We start from the raw sequence: 10,836 nt of genomic DNA on the forward strand, positions 1-10,836 counted from the left end.
AAATTTTAATTCATTTTTTTGGGAGAAATTTTTGATGGTTTTGGAACAGTTTTTTCCATTTCTTTCAATGTTGATTGAATATTTTTCTGAACACTATCGGTCTGTGCTTTGACCGTATCGGCTTGTTTTTTAATCGTATCGGCCGTTTTTTTAATCTTATCATCCATTGAATTTTTATGATGATAATAATAATAACCGATTGCACCAAATACGGCTGCAGTTACGGCTGCTACAATTGTATATTTTCTTTTATCCATTTTTTAAAAATAAACTTTAAATCAATTAATTAATTCAAGAGAAAATAATCAAACTTAACTTTACCAAATTCAAAACTTAAAAATATAGATTTAAAAAGCTTACAGCTGCTTTGCTTTTATGTAATTTTTTTGTTTTTAATTCAATTATTTCTCATTGTAAGTTTAATTAAACAATATCTACAAGACGAAATTCATTTTCTAATTTATCCGGAATAACGTGAATATATTTGTTATAATATGGATGAATTTTGTTAACAAAATATTGTTGTACTAATGGATTGTTTGTATTTAATTGTACACGTTCAATTGAATAGTAAATTGTACCGGCAGTTATTGCATACAATGATTTATCTCGTGGATTTATACCACAATTTAATCCGGGAAAATAATTCAAATGTTTTTGTGTACCAATCATCATTCGTTCATCGACACGATCGCCTGGTATTTTGTTCAAACTGAATATTCGTTGTTTCTTTTTATAACCACGTTGTGTTTGAGCCGGACTTTTGGCCATACGTAATTGTGAATAATCTAGAAAAGGAAAATGATATTATCATCACTGTAGAAAATTTTAGAATTTTCCATACTTATATCTCGAAGACATTTTGAAAATAAATCCGTTTTTATTTTCAAAAATGAAGCCATTTTTTGTGAAAATAATAAATCAAATCATGTGGGAAAATTTCCACAAAAGTTACCAACCAAAATGAAAAAAAACTTTCCAGAAACAAAAAAAAAATTAAATTTAAATTTTATTTATGTAAAAGAAAATTATGAAAGTTATTTATCATTATTATTCATTAAATTCAAATTGGTTATCATTATCTTTTTCATCATCATCACTACTATCTGCTTGATAGATTATTCGTCGACGTGTTCGTTTTGATTGTCGTAAATTAGTTTGTTCAGCTTCAATAACTTGTTGAGCGGCCATTGAAGATTTGGTTCTTCTTTTATTAGCTGTTGTTGTTGTTGTTGTTGTTAAAGTATTGTTTAAACGATTTGATGATTTTTTTGCTGCAGTTCGTGTACGTTTTACTGGTTGTTGAATATCGGATTCTGTAACAGTAACATTTTGTTTGTTCTATTTAGAATGAGCCCAGGCAGAATAAAAAAAAATAATAATAGTTAGTTTTTATCAAAATTAAAAAAATCATTTTCAATCCTTACATTAGCAGCGTTATCGTTTTCATCTTGACCATCATTTTCTTCAACAACAACATTACTATTTTGTTCATCATTTGATTTGGCTTTTGATCGAATTTCTTTTATTCGTGATTCCATTTCATCCAACATTATTTTCGATTCCGATTTGATTGAACCACCTTTTCTGGTATTATTCAAAATGGTCATAAAATTATCGAATATTATGTTACAATAGAGGCTATTGGCAAAACATGAAAAATTATTCATCAAATTGATCATAGCTCTATCATTATAATGAAGTAAACTAAGACAATATGATAAATCTCGCCATGTACGTTCATCACTGAAATGGAAAAAAATCAATCAATTTTTTTTTGTTAAATTAACCATCAATGGAAAATACTTACGTAGTGTTACTAAAACGATGACAAAGTTTAGCAACCAATGATTCAGTGTTACGTGTTTTTTCCAATAATTCAAACAAAAATTTTATCATATCTTGAAATTTTGTTTCATTCATACCATTTTGGCCTGAAAGATTACTGATTATATCGGGCAAATAATTATAAATATATACATTGTTCTTTTTGCCTAATTCGGTAAAAAATAATCTTGCTGATGATGAAATCGATAAATGATCATCGGTTACTAATTGAGCAATTTTACTTATATGACCTTTTGGTTTAATCATATCGGCTAAAATCAATCTGGTCAATACAATCAATGCATTATTTTTCACCAGAAAATTATCATCCATTAAACAGCCAAATATTTTTCCAGTAAAATGTTCCATTTCATTTGGGAAACGTACCAATAGATCACCAAACGATATGATTGCATTCGAACGTATAATACTATCTTTAGATTTTTCCAAAATATCAGCTAATATGGCACGATTTTTACGTGTATAATTCAATGATAATGCCATAAATTTTGCCAATGTTAAACTAGCTGATTGTCGAAGACAATATGAATAACAATTTCCTTCATAATCGGTCGAAATTCTTTCGATAAGTGGAATAAATTTTTTCAATATACCTTTATCTGTTTGTTTTAGGAAACAATTTTTTGTCAATGATAAATTAACACAAAATGATTGTTTACACTTACCAAATAATACTGATTCATTACAAATTTTAAAGATATTTTCCTGATATGGATCATCATTGATTGGTCCAATCATATCATCATCCATTGTTTCTTCATCATCATCATCCATAAAAATTGAATTCGAAGCCACGCTATTTCGAATGGTTTCATTTCTCGAACTAGATCGGCTATTTTTGCCAGCCTTTTTTTGTTTAGCCAACAAAACATTGGCAGCTTTAGATGTTTTTTCTTTTTCTTTAATATATTGACGAATCTTTAATTCTTTTGAAAGATGTAAATCTAAATGTATCAATATATTGATAGCAACATCACCCAATATTGATATGAAACGTGAAATCATTATATCATCAACATGACCAATCATGGTTGCAGAATTATTATTTTGTGATGAAATTAAAGCTGAGGATAAATTTTCCACATCATTATTCACTGAATCTTTTGGTGTATTTTGATCCGATTGAAATTTTGATTTATTCATAATATTTCGGTAACAATCTTGTATCATTTGTGAAATAATCAAATCTGGTTTATCGGCTAAAAAATATGTTACTTTAATGATAACCGATGACATACGTAGCCAATATTTACTATCAATTTCTGTAATACTATCGGCAATTATTGAACGAAGACGCATGAAAAGTAAATGATCCGTAGGTAATTTAAAAAATCTTTCCATTAAATCAATTTGTGGCAAACGAAATGCTTTTAACAATACTTCACATGTATCGGATACAAAACGATGATCCAAACAATGTGGTGGTTCCAAACTAATCGATATAATATTATTCAAATTTGATTCATTACGTATTAATGATGGTTGAGCTGATGCTAACATTCCGATGATGATCAATGCAGCACGACTATCATCATCAGTAATTCTTGAATATTTTTTAGCATAACGTTCCCATAAAATTTGCAAATGTATTTGATTAAATTTTTGTGCAGCATAAAGTTCTTTGATTATTGCTTCGGCACAAATCAGTTCACCTTGATTTAATTTCAAAATCATATTGGATAAATTTTTCACCTCCAAATAATGTAAAGCTTTATTTGCCGGACAATCTTGTTGTTGATTTTTTGTTAATTTTTCAGCACCACCATTATCCGCCGATTGATTTAGATAAATTTCACCGAATGCTTCCATCAATGCATCACGTACTGGTTTTTCACGACTAAAAATCAATTTTAGCATTTGTTGTATGCCAAACAAAGCATTATCAATTTCCATACGATATGCATAGGTAAAAAAATTTATAGCTTCTTGAATATCACTATTATTACGTGAATTAAGCAGAATACATATGGTTGGTATTGATTTTGAAATAGAATTAGTTATCTGAATTGCCAATTTCAATCGATCAATTAGCGCTTCATATTGTTTAACTTTATTCAATGCACGTTCAAATGTTTCCGATGAAATTGTAATAGCATTTTCAGTTGCCGTTATTAAATCACCAGTTTCATCGCTTAATATCTTTTCAATCATTTGTTTTTGACTACCAGTTGTATTATTATTTTGATTATCTTGATCCAGATTTAAATTACCAAAATCAATTAATGGTGCAAGGAATACTTGTTTAGCCATTGTAAGTTCATAAGGTAGTTTGATTTTTAGATTTGTTTTAAAATTTGTCATAGCACTTAAAAATATACCATCAGCTTCATTGAAAATTACGTTATTTGTATCATCTTCACCACCACCACCAACACCACCATCATCATCATCAATATCGTCATTATCATTGGAAAAGCCACCAACATTTCCACTGGCATCATCATCATCGCTATCATATTGAAAATCTGTTGATTTTAATTGAAATATTGGTTCATTTGGATATAATGATTTCAATGAAAAAAGTGAAATAAATGCATCTTCAAATCGAGATTCTTTGAACTGGTTACGAAAATATTCAAAACCTTTATCCAGATCATCTTGTGGAAGATCGTCAGGAAATTCAATATTTTTCAATTTTTCTTTCATCTGTTTACCGTGAAGTTTCCAAAAATTTTGCAACGGTTTTTCCAATTTGACCCAATCGGCAGCCAATGCTTCAATCAAACTTAGATCTTGTTTAGGTTTTTTTGAAAATAATTTTGCATATTCTTCGCTTTTTCGTTTACGACTTTCTTTTTGTGTTTGTATTTGTGGTTCATCACCATCACCACTGTTTGTTTCAATAGTATCATCATCCTCATTATGAATTGTACTACTATCGCCCGATGTATCATCAATATTATTTGCTGTTGCTTTTTCTTGTTGTTCAATCAATTGAATTAATTGTTCTTTAAATTGATCACTTAATATCTGCGTTTTTTCCATTAATTTTTGCATATCTTTTTTATTCATCATATTGAATGTATTATCTTTCAATATTATCGTCAAAAAATGAATAGCATATTTTCTTACATAACATGATTTATCATCCAAACGACCGATAATCAAATCAATTACGGATAATAAACGTTCAATAGGTATGGCACCATGTTCAGCTAATTGACTCCATAATTGTAGCACACGACCACGTGTAAATCCAGCAATATCGTGTATATGTTCTTCCAATTTATCCAATAATTTATTTTTGATATGAACATCTTTAAATATTGTTGGTGAACAGAATTTATTGATAATAATGGTGGCAATAATTTCCAACGTAGCATTACGTATTGGATATGAATCTTGTTCAAGAAATTCAAATAAATCCGATACATGTTTAAACATTATATCGGTACATTTCCGACCTAATTCAATTAAAAATGTTGCCAATGTTTTCGGAGCGGAAATATCTCTGGATAATAAATTTATATCCATTGATTTTATCTGATCAATTATATCATGTAACAGTAATAAATGCGGTAAACGTTTTATATTATGTGCGACTAGATCCGATAAAATGGCAGCCGAATTTTCTTTATTCTGTAGAATTTCAATAATTTTCATGCAATAATTTATTGAATGTTGATAACGTTCCAAAGCTACGGTAATCAATTCACAAATATTATGAAAATATATTGATGATCGTGTACGATTTGGATTATTTTCAATAATCTTATAAATCCAACGTAATGTTATGTTGATAAAATTATTCAGAAAATGTGATGTTTCAAATACACGATCTAATCGTAGGGAAAATATCTGTAACATTGTTGATATGGCTTGATGTTTTGAATCATCATATTTTTGTGATGATTTATTTTTCTTTTTACGATTATTATTACCATTCGAATCTTTATTATTGATATTGTTGTTGTTTGTCGTCGAAATACTGCTATCATCATTTTCAAATAAATCACTCAGTAGAACAAAAGCATAGACAATCATTTGAAGTTTATTTTGTTGTTGTCGTCGTTGATCAAGATTAAAATTTTCATTTATAAATCGATTCAATTGACCATGTAAAGCAAACATTGAACGATTAAGTAATGTCCATGCTTGATAACGGACTTCGATATCAACATCTTTGTAAAATTTTATAACAAAATAAAAATAATCAAATGTTTCCAGTATAAAATTTGGTCCTTGATTTTTGAAACGACGTTCAGCTTCAACCATTCGTGATGATAATTCGGCTGGTTTTCGTACAATCGTTCGATTGACTGTATAAAAATTGGAAAAATTTTCTTCATCTTCAAGCTCTTCTAAACGATCCGGTATACGAAAATTGAAATGTTCTTCGATTGTCATTGTTTATTGATATTTTTGATAATTTTTTCACTGAAATGACAAATGAAAAAAAGCGGCAAATCAAAAAAATCGATGATGAAATTGTTGAATGATTCATAAAGGTCGTTATTGTTTGAAAACAAAACGATTTATTTAATTTAAGAGAATTTTCTTTGTTTCAAACTTACCAATTAATTTGATTATTAATTATCGCTATTAACAAAAAATTGATTAATTTATCTACAAAGTTTATTATGAATATTTACAAGTGAAAAATAATCAGGAAAAACAACAAAGTTGTGAATGAAATTTTTTGGCTCGAATCGAATTTTCAACGGTTCATTCGGTTCTATTTCAACTGAACTGGTGTTTCATAGGTGCATATATTTTCGAATGCAAAACATCGATGATGATAAAGATCGTGTCACACACGTTCGATTTAATAAAAAAATTAATTTCATTTTTTTTTCAAAAAATAATGTCCATTGAATTGAGATAAAATCATGGGAAAAAATTCAAATTCATCATCATCGAATCATCAAAATTCAACATTGAAACGAATGTTTACTATATCATCACATTGGGAAGATAAAGTATGTGTTTTCATGTATTCATGATTTTTTTCATTTTTTCTGATTTTCCATTTTGAATAGGATGAATTTTTGGATGTTATTTATTGGGGTAGACAATTGATTTCAATCATAATCGGTATCATTTGGGGTATACTTGGTTTAACCGGTTCATTTGGTCTAATCAGTTATATGGCAACAAGTTCAGCAATAGTTTATTTATATTCAAGTATGTTTTTTCAAAAATCGAAATTTTTAATAATTTTAAAAATTTATCAATTCATTCAGTCAATATCAATGATGATTCAGAAGATGCATTAACAGCTGTCAAAGAAGGTTTTATGACATCGTTGGCTGCATTTTTGGTCACATGGATTCTTGTCCATACTTATCTTTATTTCTAAATTCAAAACTGAATTTCAACAAAAAAAATGGAGCATTCCTCACTCATATTTCATCTTTTATCCAATTTATTCGAGTTTAATTAGAATTTACATTTTTTTATTAATTAAAAAATAAGTGTCGATCTTTAATTTTATGTAATTTATTTACAGCAAAACATTTAATATTTTCCACTATACGATGATTTATGATAATAACGTGATGATGATGATGAATATGATTGTTCAGGACTTTCAGTACGATAATTATGGCGTCTTTGATGCTGATGATAATGATGGCTAGATGATGAAGAACTTTTCTTCGATTCATTTGGATATCGACGATCATCATAATCATAATCATCATCATCATTTGAACGATTTTTTCGACGATTTTCATAATAATATTGATGACGAGATGATGTGGATGATGAATATTGATTATCACAATATGATTTTGAAGGTGAAATAGGAGATCTTGATCGTGAATGAGAATCATTTTGATCATAATAACGACGATCTTTATGATCATAACGTCTGCTGCTACTATTACTACTAACAATTTTGGACGAAATATATGAACGAGGTAAAGATGGTGGTGGTGGTGATCGATGATCATTGTTACGATATTCTTTCGTTTCATAATAATCATCTTGTGGTAAATTGGAATGGCCGTTCTTTTTGAAACGATAAGATTTATAATGATCATGATCATAATCAGATAATTTTGACATTTCTTCTTCATTATTCAATGATTTAATGGGTGATTTTTGCAATTTAAATGATGATGATGAACTAATTGAACTATGTTCACTTCCAACATTATCATCATTTCGTTGTTGTTGATTATAATTATCATTACCATCCTTGATCATTGAATCTTTTTTTGATATTTCCGAAATATTTTCCTTTTCAATACGGGCACGTTTTGTAAATGTTTTTTCATCACCATCATCGTCAGTTACTTCTGTTGGCTGTGATCTAATTTTATCAGGATTTTTATCATTGATTACATCCTGTATTGATTTGTTTTTACTGCCAATCATCGATGATGGAGAATTTGAACGTGAATCAATCAATACGGGTGAATTGTTGCTAATAGATTCCGTAAGCAATGGATTAATATTACGTTGATTGGCTAAAGCCCGTGCTTTAATTTTTTCAGCATCCAATTTTTGCCTAGCTTGTTCTACTTTTGCTTCCAATTCTTCTTGATCCATTGGTTTTCGTGTATATAACATTAGAATTGATTTACAAATATCTTCAATACTTTCAGTATCAACATTAAACATTTCATACCATAATGGTTGACTTGGTAATGGAACCTAAATGGAAAAAATGATTTTTTTAAGAAATTCTCAAAAAACAAATGCAAAATTTTACTTACTCTTAAAATTCTTGAACTTAAATGTATACAAGCACATGCAATCGATTCGGGTGGATAACGAACAAAAACATTTGTTTGCAAACTATCATTCATATAGCTCCTGTGTTTTGTTTGAAGGGAGGAAAAAAGAAATAACAAATTAGGAATATTTTTGAAAAATATAATGGCTCCATGAATATGATCCGATTGATTGAAAATGATGAAATGAAGTAGAAGAAACCGAAAGGATGTCAGGCAAAATTCATCAGCGACACAAACAACAAAAATCTCTATTTTTTTGTAAATCAAACAAGAGAATCATCATTCAATTCACTTTATCAAATTTAAAATAAATTTTATAAAAAATTTTTTAAAAAAAACTTTACACATAAACATGATGATTGTCGATCGAAACGTGCAAACATCCAGCCAAACCGATGGGTTTTCATTTTGCATTGAAAAAAATTGAATAAAAATTTAAAATTTTTTTTTGCAAATTTGAAAAATGAACATTTTTTTATCTCTTTTTAAATGTCTACTTACGGCCGAGTCGACAGTCGACGAATATCACAATTCATTTTTTTTATTCGATTCGATCGATTCGAAACGAAAATCATCACAATCATCTCACATGTTTGTTCTTTTATCTTTAAATTGACAATTTTGACAATAACAACAAAAAAATAAGATGCATTAATCGATTTTGTTTGATTAATTTAAATTTTAAAAAATCATAATTTTTTACAAAATTTTACAACAAAAAAATTGTTTGAATTTTACATATGCAATATACTAACCGTCAACAACAACAAAAAAAAAAATAAAAACAAAATTGACTGAACACCGTTTCTTTTTTCTCCAAATCACAATTTTCAATCAATTTCAAAACTAATATCATCGATCATTTCTGAATCAAGAAAAAAAAAATTCAAAAAAACTTACCATGCAGTTTGTATAAGATCAACATTATTTTCATTTTTCAATATTTGTGCAACAGCAACAATAAATTTATGTGGATGTTTTACATGAACACAGAATCCCAATTCTTTCAAAATTCTTCTTTCAGCTTTTATAATTTGATTTTTTAAATAAATATAATTTTCATCCAATATGATCGGTATTGTTTGTCTATTGAAAGAGAAAAAAGAAAGGGAAAATTATTAGCTAAACATTAAATCTTCAAATGCATCAATAATTTGCATTATTGAAGTAGTTATTGAAAGCTTTTTTTGGTTTAATTTAGCAGCATTCAAATTTTTTTATCCAGAAAGTTTAGTATTTTTGAAAAACTATACTTTTCTAGCCATTTGCTGCATTTGTGTAACGAATAAATTTCGTTTAACAAACAACACACTTACTGCTTTAATCTAATCTGTTTCATATTATGAAAAACATTTATTACATCTCGTATACGACGTGGTGCTTCTTCAACTTTGGATGCTAAAACAACACATGCCATTGCTGTTATTTCCATTGGTTGTCGAACGAATGATTTTGAATAATAAAATCGTTGAAATAAAACCTGACCAGTGGCCATTGCAACCTGAACAACAAATGAAAAATGAAATTTAAGAAAAATAAATTTCTCGTAAAATGATTTTATTCGACAAACCTGTGGCAAACGTAAAAGAATTCCAGAAATTTGTATAAGTTTACAACCAGTAATACGAAGATCATTTTCAATTTCATCAGCTAAATTATCAGCTTTTGATGGTGTATTTGAAATAATTTCTTTTGGTAATATTGGATTTTCCAACAGAATAACAACACGTCCATATTTAAGACGATTATTATTGTTGTTGTTATTGTTGGACAATTGTTGATCAGTCGATGATGATGATGATTTATTTGAAATGATGGTCCCATCAATAATGGAATTGTCGATTTTTTTATCATTCGATTCTTTTTCACTATCATTATTATTTTTTATCACAGATAATATTGATGAATTTTTGGTTTCCATTTTCACGAAAATAACGAATTTTGTTACAAATTTTCCAAACAAACAAACAAAAATGATAAAAATATGAACCCAAAATGAGTCAATATTGCGGTTTTCTTTTGCAATATAAATCGAACTCACACACACAAAAAAAAAAAATCGCACACACTCTATCCATTCGAAAACGACGTAACTCGAAACTTGAGCACCATCTATTGGACAAAATCTTGTAATTCAAAAAACAAAAATCGAACGTGTTCGAATTTCGAATCATTAATTTTTTTTCCTCAGTGCTTCCAAAAAGGGTTTTTCGATTTTATCAAAATTTTTTTTTTATTTTCTAAAATGTTTGTTTTTTAGTGAATTTTAACTTTTTTGCTCAAAATTACTGATATTTTGCTACCA

The 10,836-nt window shown here is 28.1% G+C and overlaps 4 protein-coding genes across 5 annotated transcripts; 1 reads left to right on the plus strand and 3 right to left on the minus strand.

Moving 5' to 3' along the window:
* Positions 1-5: 5 nt before the first annotated feature.
* Positions 6-968, minus strand: mRpL27 (mitochondrial ribosomal protein L27). Its single transcript, XM_027345996.2, is given in 3 exon segments — positions 6-279; positions 431-788; positions 845-968. Coding segments are annotated over 3 exon segments (690 nt in total). The 5' UTR covers positions 903-968.
* A 23-nt stretch (positions 969-991) lies between these two features.
* Cap-D2 (CAP-D2 condensin subunit) lies at positions 992-6,487 on the minus strand. 2 transcript variants are annotated; one of them, XM_027345971.2, is made up of 5 exons: positions 6,363-6,487; positions 2,514-6,225; positions 1,811-2,447; positions 1,428-1,746; positions 992-1,341 (listed from the first exon to the last, which is right to left on the minus strand). In XM_027345971.2, exons 2-5 carry the CDS (start codon positions 6,193-6,195, stop codon positions 1,051-1,053), a joined length of 4,929 nt encoding a protein of 1,642 aa, XP_027201772.2. In that variant the 5' UTR covers positions 6,196-6,225; positions 6,363-6,487; the 3' UTR covers positions 992-1,050. The 2 variants fall into 2 exon arrangements, with proteins under 2 accessions (XP_027201772.2, XP_075680611.1); XM_075824496.1 differs by lacking the exon at positions 6,363-6,487 and having other exon boundaries at positions 2,514-6,271.
* Positions 6,488-6,628: 141 nt separating this feature from the next.
* On the plus strand, positions 6,629-7,276 carry LOC113795779 (GEL complex subunit OPTI). Its single transcript, XM_027346001.2, has 3 exons — positions 6,629-6,767; positions 6,828-6,972; positions 7,032-7,276. The coding sequence occupies exons 1-3, from the start codon at positions 6,678-6,680 to the stop codon at positions 7,145-7,147; spliced, it is 351 nt and encodes a 116-aa protein (XP_027201802.1). The 5' UTR covers positions 6,629-6,677; the 3' UTR covers positions 7,148-7,276.
* Positions 7,196-10,526, minus strand: LOC113795749 (uncharacterized). The gene is made up of 5 exons (XM_027345961.2): positions 10,102-10,526; positions 9,848-10,032; positions 9,432-9,617; positions 8,511-8,610; positions 7,196-8,448 (listed from the first exon to the last, which is right to left on the minus strand). Exons 1-5 carry the CDS (start codon positions 10,450-10,452, stop codon positions 7,306-7,308), a joined length of 1,965 nt encoding a protein of 654 aa, XP_027201762.2. The 5' UTR covers positions 10,453-10,526; the 3' UTR covers positions 7,196-7,305.
* Between the last annotated feature and the right edge of the window lie 310 nt (positions 10,527-10,836).

This window comes from Dermatophagoides pteronyssinus, unplaced genomic scaffold, assembly GCF_027571235.1.
Source record: "Dermatophagoides pteronyssinus isolate colony J.1.1.1.1 unplaced genomic scaffold, Derpt_VIB-CSIC_2022.12 sq0001, whole genome shotgun sequence".
Classification (NCBI taxonomy): domain Eukaryota; kingdom Metazoa; phylum Arthropoda; class Arachnida; order Sarcoptiformes; family Pyroglyphidae; genus Dermatophagoides; species Dermatophagoides pteronyssinus.

Coding starts and splice junctions, on each gene's coding strand:
- Cap-D2 (XM_027345971.2), bottom strand. CDS start 6,195: ATGACAATCGAAGAACATTTCAATTTTCGTATACCGGATCGTTTAGAA. Junction 2,448..2,513: donor TAATGAATCAGTATTATTTG/GTAAGTGTAAAC, acceptor TAAAACAAACAG/ATAAAGGTATATTGAAAAAA. Junction 1,747..1,810: donor CATCGTTTTAGTAACACTAC/GTAAGTATTTTC, acceptor TTTCCATTTCAG/TGATGAACGTACATGGCGAG.
- LOC113795779 (XM_027346001.2), top strand. CDS start 6,678: ATGGGAAAAAATTCAAATTCATCATCATCGAATCATCAAAATTCAACA. Junction 6,768..6,827: donor CATCACATTGGGAAGATAAA/GTATGTGTTTTC, acceptor CATTTTGAATAG/GATGAATTTTTGGATGTTAT. Junction 6,973..7,031: donor AATAGTTTATTTATATTCAA/GTATGTTTTTTC, acceptor CAATTCATTCAG/TCAATATCAATGATGATTCA.
- LOC113795749 (XM_027345961.2), bottom strand. CDS start 10,452: ATGGAAACCAAAAATTCATCAATATTATCTGTGATAAAAAATAATAAT. Junction 10,033..10,101: donor TTCTTTTACGTTTGCCACAG/GTTTGTCGAATA, acceptor TTTGTTGTTCAG/GTTGCAATGGCCACTGGTCA. Junction 8,449..8,510: donor TAAGTTCAAGAATTTTAAGA/GTAAGTAAAATT, acceptor TTTTCCATTTAG/GTTCCATTACCAAGTCAACC.